This window comes from Podarcis tiliguerta (genome assembly GCF_965153285.1).
Source record: "Podarcis tiliguerta genome assembly, chromosome: 2".
NCBI classification, from domain to species: Eukaryota; Metazoa; Chordata; class Lepidosauria; order Squamata; family Lacertidae; genus Podarcis; species Podarcis tiliguerta.
In genome coordinates, this window is record NC_139535.1 from 24896941 (window position 1) to 24916589 (window position 19649).

The 19649-nt window shown below is 45.6% G+C and overlaps 1 protein-coding gene across 1 annotated transcript in view; it reads right to left on the reverse strand.

Annotated features, from left to right (window-relative positions):
- Positions 1–856, reverse strand: part of PRICKLE2 (prickle planar cell polarity protein 2) — a 254848-nt gene extending 253992 nt beyond the window's left edge. The window contains exon 1 of the mRNA XM_083424929.1: positions 384–856. Coding sequence (XP_083281055.1) covers positions 384–425 — 42 coding nt within the window. The 5' untranslated portion in view covers positions 426–856. The remainder of the gene's footprint in view (positions 1–383) is intronic.
- Between the last annotated feature and the right edge of the window lie 18793 nt (positions 857–19649).

Sequence of the window (19649 nt, forward strand, 5' to 3'; positions counted from 1 at the left end):
AAAGGTCCAGCTGGTGGGAAAGTGACCCGGTTCTCCCCGCGCCTTGGACAAAGGGAGCAGCAAGTCAAGGTGCTGTGACCTAGCCATGGCGGGGGCTTTGCCTTTGGAAGTGGGTGGGCGCCACAGGGGGGCGGGGGTCCCGGACCAACCTGTTCAAAGGGTGGAGGGGTGGAGAGGAGGTGCCCAGTGAGGCGCGATGCCCTGGCCAGGGCGCACGAGGGGGGTCTCTCTCTCGCTTGCCAGGGTGGGCTCGCCCTCCGGGACCCGTTTCTTTCCCCACGCCCAGACCACGACATAATCTTAGACCGCGGCAGATTCCCACCCCCCACCCCTCTCCCCCCATACACCGGGTCTCCCAGACCACGCGATCGTCGCGGACTCACCGATCGGCTGGAGAGGCGCTTCCGCGCGCTCCGGCTGAACATGGCAGCGGCGAGAGGGGGGCTGTCCGGCCGGCCTGGGCGCGCTTCGGCTTGGCTAGGGTGGCCGCGCGCGCTGCGCACAGGGCGAGCCGAGGCTGCTGCGCCTTCCGAGCGAGGGGCCGCGGCGCAGCTGCTGGCGCTCCGCTTTTGCTTCCTCGCCGCCCGCCCCCCTCCCCTCGCAGCCCTGCCTGCCTCCCACTCGGCCCCCGGCTGCTTCCCCTCACGTGTCTCGGGCGCCCTTCGGGGCCGGGCGTGCTGTCACCGCCTCCTGCTCCTCAATGCGCTCTAGCGCCTTGATGCTTCCCTACGCGTCCTGCCGCCTGCCTGCTCCTCCTCCTCCTCCTCTGGCATCTCCTTAGGGGGCCACCACCTCCTCGCCTGCGTTGCGCTTTAGCTGGAGGCGCTCAGGCTAGTTGGCACCTGGCGCCTCCAGTGTCTCCCCCCCCCCCCACGTCCTCCCCCTTCTGCCTTCGCTTTCTCCAGGTGCCACTTTCACTCACTTGCGGGTTGCGCGCACGCGGCCCACGTGGGATTGGGGCGGGGGTGTCGCCCACCTGCCCTGCACTCTCCCACCTTGACTCCGCTCCCGCCGCCGCCGCCGGCTAGGGAAGCCGGGTTTGCGCACGGCGTTGGTAGCCGCACGCACTATCCGTCTCTGTCCAGTATCGATCCTGCACCGTCCTAAGAAATATTGCATTTTTATGTGTGCCCTCCCCGCACCCAAAGCCGGCTTCGATCCGAATTGGGGGTGTGTGAGAGGAGAGAGAAGGAGATAGATGTGCTGTACGCAGGTAATGCTTCTATAGACAGTGAGGCCCGTTCAGTCTGTAGGAATACATTGATTTATTCACAAATAAGAGCCAACTGCCAATTCGTCGAATAACAGTAATGGCCGCATGCAATAAAATCACGAAAACATCATAAAATTATGGCGTCATAAAATGCAGGTCGTGCATCTGCAGAAAGAATTACCTGTCTTCGTTTTCTTGGATGGGTCCCAACTACATTTGGCAGCCATCCATTATAGTACATTGCATCTATACAGCATCAGGCAGCCATGGGTAGAGGGAGCTGGGGCATGCAGGATCGCTTGGGACTGGTTTGTAGGGTCAATTCTGTGTCCATGTGATGCTTCCCAAGGCCACTTTTGCCCCAAGTAATCAGCCAGACTGAGAAATGCCATCTCCAGGGGTTGGGAACCTTTGGCCTTCCAGATGTTGCTGAAATACATCTCCCCCCACCCCCAGCCAGCACTACCAATAGTCAAGGCTGATGGAATCTGGAGTCCAGGAACATCTGGAGGGTAAAAATTTCCCCACCCCTGGGCTAGAGAAGGTCTGGTCTGGTATGGGCTGGGCTCCCCGGGGCTGCAGCGTCTTCTCAGGAATAACCTTGGTGATTGTGGTCACTGAATAATAATAATAATAATAATTATCTTTATTATTATTTATTAAATTTCCAGGCCACCCTTCATGTGAAGTGCACAGGGCTGTCTACAATATAAAACACACGCACAAAAAGACATCCCATAATAACAAACGAAAACAACACCTCTCCCTAGTTTAAATGTCCATAGATTGCTTAATTGGCCAAAGGCCTGCGAGAAAAGGAATGATAAAGATACATAATGAGCCTCCTTGGGGAGAGCATTCCACAAGTGGGGAGCCAACGCAGAAAAGACCCCATTCTCGTGTTGCCACCCTCAAGTCCTATTGTGGAGGAGGCACATGAAGAAGGCCTCAGATGGCAATCACAGGGTCCAGGTCAGTTTGTATGGGGAGGAGCAGACAATCACCTTCCCAGATTTTGCAGGAAAGAGACAGCGACTGTATTTGGGAAGATCCTAGTTCATAGGAGAGATCTGTAGCTCTGGGGGACAGTGTTTAGTGGGATAAAGACTAAGGAGTGCATCTTCAACCCCTTCCCACCAATTGCAAATTGTGTGCATGAAGGGAGGGGGGCTGCACTTTTCCACCACCTTGTCTGAATCTAAACTTCTGTGCAATTTAGAATGTTTGTTAGCATTCCGTAACACCTCCAGAGACAAATTAGTGGCCAGGGAAACTGCATTCCCATGTACCAAATCCTGAGCTCTTAGAACTAGAGAGACTTGAAAGGCTACACACAATCTACATCTCTTTACTTTCTTTTGCTAAGTTTATCTCTATTTAGGACAGTGCCGGATTTACGTATAAGCTAAACAAGCTATAGCTTAGGGCCCCCCTCTCTTGGAGGCCCCCAAAAAATTAAAGGGGGAAAAAACCTGGATGTACATTTCCAAAATTTATGATAAAAAACAAATAAAATAAAACCTACATACAGCAACAGTGTTTTGTTTTATGTTGTGTAGGCTCCTATTTGTTATGTGGAAATGGCTTTAGATACCTGTTACCATATAGCATATAATACACAAAAAACAGCAACAATTCATTGTTGACAAAGGACAGCTGGACATATAAAGGGCCCCATTACCTTCAGTAGCTTAGGGCCTCGTCAAACCTAAATCTGGCCCTGATTTAGGGTGAAATGACAGACCCCTTTCCTCTTCCAGCCATCATCTTCTTCACTTTTCTTTGAAGCTTCCATCTCCGAGGAAATGTAGTAAGTGCCTTAAATGTTTTAGTTCACAGCTGGCATTGGCTCTGAAGGAAATTTAAGAGAGTGGCAGTCATGATGGATTCGGGTGGCGCTGTGGTCTAAACCACAGAGCCTAGGACTTGCTGATCGGAAGGTCGGCAGTTCGAAACCCCGCGAAGGGGTGAGCGCCCATTGCTCAGTCCCTGCTCCTGCCATCCTAGCAGTTTGAAAGCACATCAAAGTGCGAGTAGATAAATAGGTACCGCTCCGGCGGGAAGGTAAACAGCATTTTTGTGCGCTGCTTTGGTTTCGCCAGAAGCGGCTTAGTCATGCTGGCCACATGACCCGGAAGCTGTACGCCGGCTCCCTCGGCTACTAAAGCGAGATGAGCGCCTCAACCCCAGAGTCGGCCACGACTGGACCTAATAGTCAGGGGTCCCTTTACCTTTACCATAGTCATGATCACAGGGTCAGGAATTGCACCCTCACAGGACGGATTCAGGCAGCCGTGCTTTCCCTCAGGCATAATTATGGAGATATATTCCAAATGTTAGAGGTGAAGTGGAATTAGGAACAAAACTTGACAGCTGTATCCCATACTGTGGACAAGTTCCAAAATCTTGCTTGCCCATATATGAAAGTCATGGAGTCCAGTTGTGCATGTTGGACCCTTTCAAACAACTTCGACCTACTCCATTCCTGCTGATTGTCACTGAAGGTGCTTGACTCTCTTACAGTGGAAGTTTTTAAGCAGATGTCGGATGGCCATCTGCCAGGAATTCTTCAGCTGTGATTCTGCATCCCAGGGGATGGACTAGATGACAGGGGTCTACAATTCTATGGCTCTAGGATTGCTGTGTGCCACGCATAACAATCTGTATGTATCTCTGACACAAGCAGGGTAAAGTAATCCACACTCAGCCGTAAAGCTCACTGGGAGACCTTGGGCCAGTACTATCTTTCAGCCTAACCTACCTCACAGGGTTGTTGTGAGTATAAAATGTTTTCTTAAATTTATACCTCTCCCTTCCTCTAAAAATAGGTGAGGAGAGAATTATGGAGGGACATAACAAATCTAACCAAATGTAAAAGACAAAAAAAAAACCCTGTTCATTCTCCTGGGTGTCTCAGTGGTTTCTGAGACCATCAACCATCGTTTCCTTCCGGACTATTTATGTGATGGGAACTAGAAGCACAGAGTTCAAGTGCTGAGGCGCCTTTCTCACTGATCAGTTCCAGAAGTGGTGTTGGGAGAGCTTTTTGCAGTGTTCAAACCTTCTTTTAGTGACTCTTAGTACTGTACTTAAAGGGCTTTTAAATGTATCCTCTCACTCCCCCTGCCCACTTGAAAATTGCTGAGTGCCCTGGCCGACCGAGTAAGGATTGTTCTGCCTGCTGTACTAATTGTAATGCACTGTGGTAGATGCTGTATGGTTTTTAATTATGTTTGTATTGCTGCTTTTATTCCTTATATTGCATTACAATTTGCTTTCCATAGAATTCAGACGGTCATACAACAGAAAAGAACACAGGATATAAAAGGAGCAATAAAAATACAGTTAAAAATAAATATGAATATTTTAATGTGGGCATGCTGTGGACCACCTGAATGTATTTTGTGGGATGCCCTTGCTGCTTAAAAAGATGAACAAGGGGGAACTATCTTTAGAAAGATTTTTTTTAAGAAAATGTTTCTAATCAGACGTCACACTGAAGCATTGTTTAGTGCTATGTGAATGAAGCTTGGGATCATTCACCAGCAGTGCAGTTAGATAATTTTAGACTGTTATGGTAGAAGCTGCTCTTTAGATGGTATTTTTTTCACTTTTTTCAGAATGTGTCGGCTGCATTTGGGGATGTGGTGAGGGGCTCTCTCTGATCATTCTGATAAGTCGAACCTAGCACTTCTGCCCCAAAGTCTTGTCCTGGTAGTGCCATCATCGTGCTATCACCACCCCACTTTCCCCCCTCAGGTGCAGTCATGAAGTGAAATTTGGAAGCACCAATTCCACTTTCAGATAACCACAGTTTGTTACCTGAAGGAGCGTCTCCACCCCCATAGTTCTGCCCGGACACTGAGGTCCAGCGCCAAGGGCCTTCTGGGGGTTCCCTCACCATGAGAAGTGAGGTTGCTGGGAACCAGGCAGAGGGCCTTCTTGGTAGTGGTGCCCGCCTTGTGGAATGCCCTCCCATCAGATGTCATGGAAATAAACTATCTGACTTTTAGAAGATATCTGAAGGCAGCCTTGTTTAGGGAAGTTTTTAATGTTTGATGTTTTAGTGTGTTTTTAATATTCTCCTGGGAGCCGCCCAGAGTCAGTGGCGGAGCTTCATGCTCCGGCACCGGGGGCCAGAAAGCAGGTGGGGGCGGGGCTGGCATGTGTCCTGGGGGCGTGGCACACCACCTGCAGGGGTGTGGCACCCAGCATGGGCAGGGGGGCAACCACAATGGGGCCCCACCGGGATCGCACTGCCAGGGGCAGTGTGCTCCCCACACACTCCTCTTCCTCCCCCACTGCCCAGAGTGGCTGGGGAAACCCAGCCAGATGGGTGGGGTATAAATTATTATTATTATTATTATTATTATTATTATTGCTTTGCACAAACTGGGACAAGCTGTGGCTAGTTTTAACTGTGGACAAACAAGTCAGCTTCAAACTATGGTTTAAAATCCTCCCTTGTTCAGATAAAAGGTAAAGGGTAAAGGGACCCCTGACCATTAGGTCCAGTCATGACTGACTCTGGAGCTGCGGTGCTCATCTCGCTTTATTGGCCGAGGGAGCCGGCATGACTAAACTGCTTCTGGCGAACCAGAGCAGTGCATGGAAACGCCGTTTACCTTCCCGTCAGAGCGGTACCTATTTATCTACTTGCACTTTGATGTGCTTTCGAACTGCTAGGTTGGCAGGAGCAGGGACCAAGCAACAGGAGCTCACCCCATCGCAGGGATTCGAACCGCTGACCTTCTGATCGGCAAGTCCTAGGCTCTGTGGTTTAACCCACAGCGCCACCCACGTCCCTTGTTCAGATAAACCCTAGCCTTAAAAAAGAAAAAGGAAAAAAAGGGAGGGATGGCAAAACTTTTTCATTCCCTTCTGAGCAACCTTTTGGGTGATGATATGTTAGTGATGTGGAGAAGGAACTGGCAAACCACTCCAGTATTTTGCCAAGAAAAATCCAAGGACATAAAAAAGGAGAAGTTAGAGCTTCCAAGGCATGCTCTGGTTCATGGGGTCACAGAGAGTCGAACACGACTAAGACGAATAAAGAAAAATGTTAGTGATAGGCACGTCCAAAGGCAAAAGTGGGCAAAGCAATGGATGTAAATGTACCGTACAATAGCCTAGGTTCTGCACACATTCACGCAACCCTTTTGCATCCAGGCAAGCTAGAAGCATGATCAAAATCCAAGGACGAACTCCAAACAGGTAAACACACCCAAGGAAGGTGTGAAGCCAGGCCAATGAGGGGGTGTGGCCTGAAGCAAGTCTTGAGGGCCAGACAGAGGTGTGTGGCAGGCCGTGTTGGTCTCCTGAGGTTGCTCACCCCTCATCTAAACAAAGAATTATGGCATCCTAGGAATGAAGAGCTGGAGGACAAATGCTTGTAACAACAATAAAAACTCATACTGCATATAAATACATGATTTTCCTCCAGCTATTAATTCCTCCCATATGGCTGTCTTCAGAATGTGAATATTTTCTTAAGCCTGTCCGTAATGGAGAGCATGCTTCTTTTCAGCTGCTGCCGTAGCCTTACGATTCTCATTATTTTACGGAACTAATAACTTGGAAGCAGCCGTAAGAGGAAGGCAACTTTCAAGAGGGCTTCTGTATTAGTCCCTCACGGCCAGACACTCAGGTGCTCAGTTGCTCTCTCCACACGTAATTATAGTGGTTGTTCTGTTTAATAGATCTTATATGGGGGAAATTATACTGTGCTTGGCAATTCTACAGCGTGGTTGCAGAGAGATGCAGACCTGAAAGATGCCAAGGAACCAAAGATGGGAAAATCCGTGCGGTGGTTCTCAAAGGGTGCTGCGTGGCACACCTTTGTGGCAGGAGAGGGTGGCAAGTGTGGCGGGAGGACTGAAGGATAACCATACATTTTAACATTTCAGTGTGGTATGGATATGCAGCCAGAAACAGTATCCACGCCTCTCTTCAAGAGTGGTGCAGCAAGAAAACTGTTAGTTGCCTTGCCCCAGGTGCTGACAACCCACGCTACGCCACTGTTTTTAGGTTTATACATTTCACTAATTTTACAATCATTTTAACATTTCAAAACTTGAATTCCTTTCCCCCTCTTTCTGCGCTTCCTTAAATTTATTTTTAATGACTTCTGCATATCCAAATGCACTTAATTTGCTCATTTATTCATCTACTTTAAATATATACTCTTATAAACCTGCAGCTTATTACAATAATCCTGCCAATGTTCTTAACTGTTTACAATTTATCTGTAAATATTCAATAAACCATTTCCATGCTTTTATAAAAAGTTTGTTATCTTGATTTCTTATTCTTCCAGTAAATTTCGCCATTTCTGCATATTCCATAAGTTTTTGTATCCATTCTTCCTTTGCTGGAATTTCTGCTTCTTTCCATTTTTGGGTGAGTAACATTCTTGCCACTGTAATAGCATACATGAATAAGTTTCCATACCGTTTCAGTAGTTCTGTTCCTATAATTCCCAAAAGAAAAGCTTCTGTGTTGTTGTTTTTAAAACAAACGTTATTTTAAACATCCTTTTCGATTCATTACATATCATTTCCCAGTAAGCTTTAACCTTACCACAAGACCACCATATACGATAAAAAGAACCTTCTTTCTCTTTACATTTCCAACATTTATTTGATTTTGATTTATACATTTTTTCCAATTTACTCTGTGTTAGATACCATCAATATATCATTTCCATATAATTTTCTGCTTGGGGTCCCTTCCAACTCTATGATTCTATGAGTCTATGAGCACCAGCTATTCTTCTATAGTTGCCCATGACATCCTGTAGTGAACAGGGATTTTCAACTCCGACAAATATGAAAGTTCAGAAAAGAGAAAGGCTTCTTTGTGTTATTGAAGAGAGTTGGACTGTCTCAAATGAGATCCGATGTAAATGAGATTGCCTGGCAAAAGCAAGCTCATGCCTCACATTGACTTTGTGTATATGCTTAAGGTACATATGTAAGAGGCTCGTTTATCATTATATTTGGGGGATGATTTATGTTCTCATGTAGCTGCCTTGTTTTTCTACTTTCTGGATGTCCCGTGATCGTATTATAAAGTAGTTGCGTTCTATGTCATGAATCAAGCAATGTTGAAGTTGTTTCTTTTTGTTTTCCAACATATTTCATGTCAATAAAAGATTCAGTGTGTTTTGGGCAAATTTTTATTCTGAAAGTGTGGCGCAAAGAAAAAGGTTTAAGAACCACTAGGCTAAAATGAACAGCTAAAACAGGAATGGACAGCTCACAATGTAGAGTCACATAGAATTGTAGAGCTGGAAGGGAACTCAAGGGCCATCTAGTCCAACCCCCTAAAACACAGGAAACTATTGGCCATGTGGGGCTCAAACCCACAGCCCCAACATTAAGAGTCTCATGCTCTATGTGGCATGCAATGCAATGGACTTGCTCAGGGTTCTTGGTGTTGGGACATTCTTGAAGAATGAGAAGCTGGCAAATCACCTCCTACCATCAGAGGACAACTGGTAACTCACTACAGCAGCCTGGTGATCTTCAGATAGCTTAGACTACAACTCCCGTCAGCGCCAGCCAGCCCCAGTGGGAGTTGTAGTCTAAGGCCCAGGGGTCAGCAAACTTTTTCAGCAGGGGGCCAGTCCACTGTCCCTCAGACCTTGTGGGAGGCCAGACTAGATTTTTTTTTTGGGGGGGGGATGAATGAATTCCTATGCCCCACAAATAACCCAGAGATGCATTTTAAATAAAAGCACAAGTTCTACTCATGTAAAAACATGCTGATTCCCGGACTGTCCACAGGCTGGATTGAGAAGGCGACTTGGCCGGATCCAGCCCCCGGGCCTTAGTTTGCCTACCCATGGTCTAACACCAGGTTGACAAAGCCTGTATTAACAGCAATAGTCCAAGTAACTGATTTCTTGGTAACTGGCTAAATTCAAGATGCTGACTGTGACCCTAAAATTCCTGTGCTTTTAATATCTACATGAAAAAGCTGGGGAAAGTGATCAGGGAGTTTGCACTGCTGTGCCACAGGGCTTTTTGCTACTTTTAGGACACTTCCTCCCTTTTAAACGCTTTTGTTCTTTGGGGGAATAAAAAAAATATACTTCTGAAAATCTCAAGATCTCTCCTCAAAGCCAGTCACTCTCATATTTATAGGGTGGCACTCCTCTCATTACGCTAGCAATTGGAGTGCACAGCCAAGGCATCAGAAATAGACTGATATTATGTTTTGATATTTAACAATCCATATTATACCTCTCTGCCCACTGCCTTGCAGGACATCTCTGGAAGAAGAAAAGGCTAAGGAGTAAACCCTACACAAATTCAGAGCAGAGTCCCTAAGGCGGTTGGGTGGTGCCTTGTACACCTCCTTCCAGCAATTCCTGCAGCCAAGCTTGCTCTGCTTTCCTTTGGACCACATCAGCGAGGCCAAGAGGCAGATCTTGTCGTCTGGGCAGCCCAGGACTTCTATATACACTGCCAAGGCTTGGACCTCAGGGAGAAGCCACATTCCATTGTCTCTAGAGACAGGCGGATGCCAACAATTATACCTCTGACGCGGGTGACGCTGTGGGTTAAACCACTGAGCCTAGTACTTGCCGATCAGAAGGTTGGCGGTTTGAATCCCCACGACGGGGTGAGCTCCCGTTGCTCGGTCCCTGCTCCTGCCAACCTAGCAGTTCGAAAGCACGTCAAAGTGCAAGTAGATAAATAGGTACCGCTCCAGCGGGAAGATAAACGGCGTTTCCATGCGTTGCTCTGGTTCGCCAGAAGCGGCTTAGTCATGCTGGCCACATGACCCGGAAGCTGTACGCCGGCTCCCTGGGCCAATAAAGCGAGATGAGCGCCACAACCCAGAGTTGGTCACAACTGGACCTAATGGTCAGGTGTCCCTTTACCTTTACCATTTATGGTGCTGTAACTCATCTGTCCTAACACATGTTAGATAAGTTTTTTTAAAAACCTAAACAAGCAACAAACAATGCAATCCTGATCAGGTTTAATCAGAAGCAAATTCCATTATGTTCAGTGAAACTTACTCACTAGAAAGCGCACTGAGGATTGCAGCCTCATCTACGCAGCGTGAGCTCTGGGATCTGGGGGGAAGCGAAAGAAATACAAGTCGTCTCTTAGGACAGAGTTTTATGAAAAATACAGTGGGGAAATCTGGGTAGCGGAATATGAAGATGAAGCAATATAGTTTTATTGTTTCCTCTTTAAACAGTTTTCTTTCTCATTCGGGTTGTTAATGGTGTGGCGGCTTTGAACAATTCTGACAGAGTTAATGGCTTTTGAATGATTTCCCAGTATCCATTCTTGTTTCAGTTTCTTGATGATAACTTGTTCCAAAATGTAACTGATAAAAAGGCAAGCTCTTTTGTGGGACTTTTGCAGAGTCCCCCCCCCCCTTCCCAGATTTTAATGATGTATTCACAGCATGTGTTAATAAGCTGCTTTTTCCGTTTTAATATCCCACAAAAAGTGCGGTTTTATGCATTTTCACTCATAGGTGTGGCCTCAGGATGATTATTACTACTGTTATTATTATACTCCTGCAGCCAAGCTGGTGCCAAATGTCTTGCTCTGCTTTCCTTTGGACCACATTGGCGAGGCTGAGAGGGGGGTCTTGTCGTCTAGGACCTCCAGACGCACTGCCCAGACTTATGCCCCGGGGAAGGTCACTTCAGTTCTGCTAACACAGAAGTTTGACTCAGTGGCGTAGCGTGGGTTGTCAGCACCTGGGGCAAGGCAAGTAATTTGCACCCCCTAACCCGTTGATTTGCGCCCCCTAACCCTAACCCCCAGATGTTGCGCCCAGTGCGGCCGGCCCCCCCTGCACCCCCCACGCTACGCCACTGGTTTGACTTCACCCCCAGAGGCACACTCCATTGTCTCTCGAGACAGACAGATGCCAATAGCAACCACGATTATTATTATGAGTCATGGAATCACGGAAGGGACCCCAAGAATCATCTGGCTCAACCACCTGCAATGCAGGAATAACAACTAAAGAATCTCTGACAGGCGACAGCAGCAGCTTTTGATGCAACCCACTGAACCATGTTTAAGTACCACATGGTCTGATTTACTAAAAAACTAGAAGCAGTGCTTGAAGGAAGCTGGGAGGAAAGAGGAGTAACTCACTGAATATAATTTCTGCAATAATAATAATAATAATAATAATAATATATTATTTATACCTTGCCCATCTGGCTGAGTTTCCCCAGCCACACTCTAAGCGGCTCCCAACAGAACACTAAAAACAGAATAAAACTGCAAACATTAAAAACTTCCCTAAACAGGGCTGCCTTCAGATGTCTTCTAAAACTCAGTTCTTTATTTCCTTGACATCTGATGGGAGGGCACCACCACCAAGAAGGCTCTCTGCCTGGTTCCCTGCAACCTCACTTCTCTCAGGAAAGGAACCGCCAGAAGGCCCTCAGCGCTGGACCTCAGACTACAGCTCCCATCACCCATGGCCATGGGCAGTGCTGGCTGAGGCTGATGGGAGTTGAAGTCCACAACATCCAGCGGGCTGCAGGTTGTGTATCCTTGGCTTGGAAGTAGTGTAGGCCTATATTTGCCCTGCAGACAACTCTGGAAAACACAGCTTCTTTCATCTAGCCCTTTCAGTGATGAAAGGAGACCTGGCACAAACCCTTTAAATGTCAGCCAACGCTCCAGATGAAAGACGGAGTCTAATAAAATGGAGGTATATACTCCACAACATTGCTCCCCCCCCCCCCTTTATTCACAATCTCCCCCATCAGGCCCTTTATACGAAAGTGCAATCTGATGCCTCTGTTTTATTTGCGAAGCTCTCCGCTGTTTGTCAGAGAGGCGAGGGAGGGCAGGGAGCTGAGGGCCATAGGACTAACTGGCTTCGTCTGGCCTTCTGAGGTGTCCCTGTCATTAGCCCCGTCTTAGTGCCATTTGTAAAGGTTTTGCGACGGGTAAAAAAATAACAACAACTCAGAATAGCTCGGCCAGATACCAAATCAAACCAGCAGGCCGGCCTGCCAGTCTCTCACTGTGCGGAAATTGCTGTGCGACGCTGTGCATTCAACCGACGAAAGTTACCCCAGCCATCTGACTAACTTATGAGCAATGCTTTCGTATGTCTGAATCATCTGCTGCAACTAAGTCAGGGCAAAATTCTGCTATCACAGACGTCCACCTCTCTTTCTCCCTCTCCCTTATGTACACACCGAGGTATTTCTAAACAAGCTCCCTCCTTCTAACCTTTGGGGGTTGTTGTTGTTTTTTTTTATTGTGTTAGTTGCTAGGGAACTGAGCAAGATTTATAGCCATCTATTGTTAATTTGGAAAGGCTGGTCTTTGCTGTGGCTGTTAATAAATAAATAAATAAAAAGCATTTGGAAGAGGACAGCATGCCGTAAAACCTCCTAGCTAGTTTCATCACATTGAGATAAAAGACCCGGAAACCCAATTTGGAAGAACGACAAGGAGCAAAATGTACCCCGAACTCTTCTAGTGGAACATTCAGAGCAGAACATTTGCAAGGCTTCTTCTTTTGGAAAAGAAAAAGTTGCAGCATTTCAAAAGCAGCTCTTTTGCGCCCCCTGGTGCCACTTCAGATAAATGTTTGTTTTTTTAGAATTTCAGAGTATTCTCCCAGCGTGGCAGAGTTCTACTTCCTACACGGAATCGCTTGACCAGTGCCAAGATTCGATTTTACCTCTGTGCATGCAAAGTCTGTAAGTCAAAAGTTTGTACTTGCCAAAGAAACGGGATAATTTGTACTTGCCAAAGAAACTGATGAAAAACCAGAAACTGATGAAAAACAACAAGATGCCTTTAAAATAATGAACCGTTTTAACAAGAGGAAATACCGACGATAGAAGAATGGAGACTGAAGCTGACAGACTACTCAGAACTGGACAGACTAACCGGAAAAATTAGATATCTTCGAGACCAAAAGTTCATCGAGGACTGGGGGAAATTTGTTGAATACCTGAAAGGAATATGTGATGTGCAAACAACACTGGCGGGGTTTCAAGAAGCACTGTGAAAGTTTAGATATATTGTTAAAAAGAAACAGGAGTGGGAGGGAAGTTTAATGGCAATATAATCAGAGAAATGCGTAATTGAGAGGCAAATATGGAGGATTGCCAGAGAAGCTGAAGGAAGTCCAAAAAGAACCAAATTTGTGGGAATTTTGATAAAATTGTATATTTGTGTTGGAAAACTAATAAAAATTATTTATAAAAATAAAATAAAATAATGAACCGTTTTGAGCATGTCTTTTACGACAAGGACTAGCGATGAGCAAACTGTCACTGGCTTAAAAAAGGAAAGGAGGGGAAAAGCCTTGTGGATGTTAAAACACAGTCACTACTTTCACCTTCCCAACTCTTCCAAAGGAAAAAAAAGCAGCAAGTGGATTAGACAATCCCTTTCCCTGCTCGCCTATGAACCGTTTCATCTCCCATCCCTTACCTGGCCTCTTCCCAAATTTATCCAGCAGCAGCAGTGAGTCAGAAAGGTCTCTCTTCCTCCTTCGTCCACTGAAGTGCCATGGATTTTAGCTGGTTTTCCCTTTGCTATGATGTTCTGCCTGAAAGGTTAGGGGCTTCAGCATCTGATATAGCCCTTGCTCAGTGGCTGGGGCCAGAGCATCCTTCTCTTCAAATCTGAATACCGTATTGTTCACTCTATAAGACGCACCAGACCACAAGACGCACCTAGTTTTTGGAAGAGGAAAACAAGAAAAAAAATATTCTGAATCTCAGAAGCCAGAACAGCAAGAGGGACCACTGCGCAGTGAAAGCAGCAATCCCTCTTGCTGTTCTGGCTTCTGGGATGGCTGCGCAGCCTGCATTCGCTCCATAAGACGCACACACATTTCCCCTTACTTTTTAGGAGGGAAAAAGTGAGTCTTATAGAGCAAAAAATACGGTATATATATTTTTTACTGTTGGAGCTGATCAGGGCCGACCAGCTTTCTTCTTCTTCTCACCGCTGGAGGGCTGTTTGAGCGTGTTAACAAATTGCAACCTCTTGGCTTCTTGCACAGAAATGTGCTGCGGAAGTAACAGCGGCTTAATAAGGTGACCAGAGGCAATGCTTAGCAAGTCTCCTGTAAGTTTTAAAACCAGCACGGAATGTATTGTTTTCTACACACACACATACTTGATTTTACGTTATACTTTACGTTTTCAAGATTTTGTAAGTCGCTCAAAGACTCTTCGTGTAGCTAGTAAGCAATACATTTAATAATAATTTTAAAACACAGTGGGTGGCATTCAACTAAGTATCGCTTTGAGTAGACCTGTTGAAATCCATGGACCGATTGTAGCCATGTTCATTAGCTTCAATGGGCCTATTCTAAGTAAAACTTTGTTGAACACCACTCAGTGGGTTACAGCTGAGGATACCAGCAGATGTAGAGGATTTCTTTAGCTCAGTGCTAGTCCCACCTGAAGGGCATCTGTTGAAACTGATGAACCTAAATTGTTGTTGTTGTTTAGTCGTTTAGTGGTGTCCGACTCTTTGTGACCCCATGGACCAGAGCATGCCAGGCACTCCTGTCTTCCACTGCCTCCCGCAGTTTGGTCAAACTCATGCTGGTAGCTTCGAGAACACTATCCCACCATCTCATCCTCTGTTGTCCCCTTCTCCTTGTGCCCTCCATCTTTCCCAACACCAGGGTCTTTTCCAGGGAGTCTTCTCTTCTCATGAGGTGGCCAAAGTATTGGAGCCTCAGCTTCAGAATCTGTCCTTCCAGTGAGCACTCAGGGCTGATTTCTTTCAGAATGGATAGGTTTGATCTTCTTTCAGTCCATAGGACTCTCAAGAGTCTCCTCCAGCACCATAATTCGAAAGCATCAATTCTTCGGCGATCAGCCTTCTTTATGGTCCAGCTCTCACTTCCATACATCACTACTGGGAAAACCATAGCTTTAACATTACCTAAATTAGTCATGTCCATTAACTTCACTGGGTCAACTCTGGATAGGACTATGACTGGCTACAACCCAATAAAAAATAATGCCGAGAAATGGTTCTGCTTTATAATGTGTGGGATTGGTAAAACAAATTTTAAAAAATAATTTTTTCATGTTGATTTTGATGCGTGAGAGGGCCTTCAAAGCCAAGGGGGAGAGAGCAATTTCAAACTTATTCCACGTGACAAAGTTTGTCTAATACATAAACATGTGCACTTCTCTGTTGCCTGTTAAACCCCTTGAAGCCAGCCATCATTGTCTACTACAATGGGGAAGAGCAGCCAAAGAATTTTACTTATGATACTTTTTTTCCCAGTGCAGTAGAAGGAGGTGTCAATTGAGAAGGTCACCAGCCGCTGGAAAGAATGGATTACTCTGGGACCAAGTCACAATGCGCTGATTAATTGAATTGTTCTTGTGCACGGTAGTTAAGGAGAGGAAGCGGATGATGAAAACGATCAACATATGAAAGGAGTTGAGTAATAATCACTTTTATGTAAGGGAGAAGGCGGGCAGATAACCTTACGGAAGCTTTGCAGGCAAGGATTAAACATCAGTGTGTTGAGCCGCTTTGTTTCAGCCAACAATTAATATGCTTATTACACCACTCTCAAAATGTTCAAATGGCTTGCATGTCATGCAGTTAATTCGTAACCAGGGCTGCATTAACTCTTTGCCTTTGTGCATCATAGAGATTGCCTCCTCCCCGGTTCTCCAAAAATAATGCAGGGAAGCCGAATGAATTCCTTGCACATCCTCTGGGCATGTGGAAATGTAATCTGGACTCCCGATTGTTAGGGAGGCTAATGGCACAATCATCGTAATCGCAATAATAATTCCATTTATCAGTTGCTTTTATGCAATGGAACATCCCAAAGCAACTTGGCGAAATAAAATGCAACACCTAAATGCAATTTAAAACTGGTGTGTGTGTGTGTGTGTGTGTGTGTGTGTGTGTGTAAACAAAAGAACGACATTGCAGAATACATAACATGCTGATCCATCAGTGTGTTAACCAACAGCTGCTACCTGTTCAATGAAAAGCATCATTGTAATTATTAATTATGGTCAAATCCACAACGTACATTGAAAGCTCTCTTATTCAACTTTAAGAGTCATGGCTCCTCCCCTCAAAGAACCATGAGAACTGTAGTTAAGGTGCTGACCTCACAGAACTACAATTCCCGGCACCCTTAACAAGTTGCGGTTCCCAGGATTCTCCGGGGCAGTGCAAAGTGCTTCAAATGTCTGGGGTGGGTGTGATTTCTGTTCTTTGCCCTTATACACTGCCATCAATGTATGTAGCTCTGCACACAATTAAAAGATGTACCCTAAAGGGCATACAATCTAAAACAACCAATAAACAGTACCATGAAATGCGTGTCTCCCCGTGATTCTGTGATCTGTGGATTCTGCATCTAAGGGCTTTTCCACATTTCTGCTTGTGCCATTGTTTTCCCTCTGGAAAACTCCCTTCTTTACCACTGAATCAGAGCAAATGTCAACCAGGTTTTCGGCGAATTGACATTTGCTCCGATTCAGCGGTAAAGAGCTGGTTTTCCCCGGGGGAAAGTGGCGGGGCAAACAGAAAACGGTGCCTGAAAAGCATGGGGAAAGCAGGAAACCGCTCAGACCCACACTTTCTAGGCAGAGGACAAGCAGAAGTGCGGCCAAGCCCAAAGTGAGCTAATCAGACTGTGAGTAGACTTTAGGAACCTTGGATTGCATTCCTGTTTGGCAGAGTGTTTTGCTCCAGGTTGTCCCAGTATGCAGGTAGTGGTGCTTGAGTGATATTGGGGCAGCAGGACTCTGGATCTCCAGATTGTGGTCCCTCCTCCCTTATGTAAGGTGCTAAAAACAGTTAAAAACACCAAATACATTTAAAACAAGACTCAAACCCTAACTAAGTAGACACTTGTGGTGAAGAACCATTTCTCCAATGGAGAATGCCTGTGGGAGACAAATGAATGTCTTCAATACTTTCCAGAAAGGGCTGATAATGAGTGCCTGTCGTATCGCGACAGGATTGCTATTTCACAGAACAAGTGGCAACCACACAAAAAGCCCTGCTCTGAATTACTGAGGAGTGGGCTTCCAAGATTGTTAGAATTTGCAAATACATGCTCTTCCACAGACCTCATGGAAGAGAACAGTGTCAATTGTTTTTTCAAGTTCCTAGATCTAACTCAAAACACTTACATGAACAGCGCTGTGGACATTTGTTTGGAATCAAGTTCCACAGCATTCAATGGGGCTGACTCCTAGGTGTGTATAAGATTGCACCCTTTACCATTTAATGTGCAGCATTAAACATTTAAGTGTTCTGGCTGAATTACTGTGTCTTTTTGCAAGAAACTTGTGCTAATAACTGCTTTCATTTTAAGCACTTTTTTCCCCTAGCCCTCATGATCCTAGAGAAAAAGCGCTAGAAATTATGTATTAAAGCCTCAGAAATGGAGAAAAAAGGCCAAAGTATTATTTTTAATTATTTTTAATGCATGATTTTAGTTAAATTCTTATAAAGGAGCTGACTGGTGTTTTTTTCTAGGCCTCTAAGTGGAATCTGTGATTAGAAATATCACTAGGCTATTAACAGAATAATAATTTTGTAATGCGAGGAATATTTTAGTCTCCTTTACATGTCAGTCAGTGCAGCTACCATTACTATTTAACAGCACTAAAGTAATATTTCTTTTATGGATAATGCCTACTTTTCAACATAACATTGAAGAATGAAATAGAGATGATTTTAGATCAAAATTAATTTCTAGCCTAATATCACACGGTCCCATTATTCTCAAGAAACATTTGCTGTCAAAGGCGAGCCTTCTTTGGGTTCCTGCAGAGGTCACACAGATTTTTGGACCACTGGGTACATTTGGGACTCTGAGAAAGGGCTATGGATTCCAGGCACAAAATGGCAGCCATGAGGTGTGCAGCTTAACACAAAATGGCAGGTCCACAGTGTAGGTGTGTGGGTGTGTTTGGCCCAACACAAAATGGCTGCCAAAACTGAAAGAGAAGCAAATGATCATCACCCCACATCAGTTCCATCCACAGGGACAAAAGGCACCAGCCCCCACCTGGCTCACTCAGAGAGAGAAGCTCTTTGCACCTACCATACCCTCTGACATCATGAGTCCCCAAACTGGGATGTGAGTCTTGCTGCCCATGCTCTTTCATGAGTCACGTGACCGATGGGAGATCACAGAGCCCCAAAGATGCAAACGTTTTTTCCAGGCAGTGCTTGCATAGTGCCCCAAAGTGCATGAGGTCGCGGCACAAAATTGTAGGAGTTCAAGGCACCTGAAATGGCTGCCGTGCTCTTTCGCAGGAAAAAAGGATGTCCTTTTTTTTCCGGACACTTGTGGTATATAACCTAATGCATGCCCTCTTGGTGTCTCTGGGTTTGATGAGGATATTTTGGGGTTGTTTTTAAATAGCTGCTCCCCATGATGAGCAGGTAGAAAGGGGTATCGCGAAATTTAAAAACCACTCGCAGGATTGTTTTCAAAGCTAAGAAGCATTTTCACATACAGCTGCTCCATGTTGCATCTTAATGATTATGGACATCACCAAAGACTTAGGGAAAGGTGGGCCATTGCTAACACAGAAGATGTAGAAACAGTTTGATCAGCTCAGTGTGCAGGTGCAAAAAAACAACAACCAAACAGATCCCTTGAAAGACCTACACTGGCTCCCAGTACGTTTCCGAGCACAATTCAAAGTGTTGGTGCTGACCTTTAAAGCCCTAAGCAGCATCAGTCCAGTATACCTGAAGGAGCGTCTCCATCCCCATCGTTCATCTTGGACACTGAGGTCCAGCACCAAGGGCCTTCTGGTGGTTCCCTCCCTGCGAGATGTGAGGTTACAGGGAACCAGACAGAGGGCCTTTTCAGTAGTGGCACCCTCCCATCAGATGTCAAGGAAATAAACAACTATCTGACATTTAGAAGACATCTGAAGGCAGCCCTCTTTAGAGAAGTTTTTAATGACTGATGATTTAATGTATTTTTAATCTTTTGTTGAAAGCCGTCCAGAGTGGCTGGGGAAACCCAGCCAGATGGGCAGGGTAGAAATAATAAGTTGTTGTTGTTGTTGTTGTTGTTGTTATACAATCTAAAAATCCTACAGAGGAGACACAATGGATGAATAAGGGAAATGGAGGCAGGGACAGTTAGTGGGACTGTTTTAGTTACACATGCTTTGGCTTATGACTGGGTTAACTGGAGCAGGGTAGAGGTGGCTAATGTAGTGCCTTCCAAATATTGCTAAACTACAGTTACCATGATGCCTGACCACTGGCTATGCTGTTTGGGTGTTGCACACCTCAACATTTGTGGGGGGGGGGGGAGGAGTGGGGACTGTTAAGGATAATGGTTTAATGTCCTGAAATGGGAATGTTTGCTTGTGTTGAATTGCTGTGTATTTTTTGTTTTTAGCATGGGGTTTTCCTTGGGCAGTAGCTCTCTCATG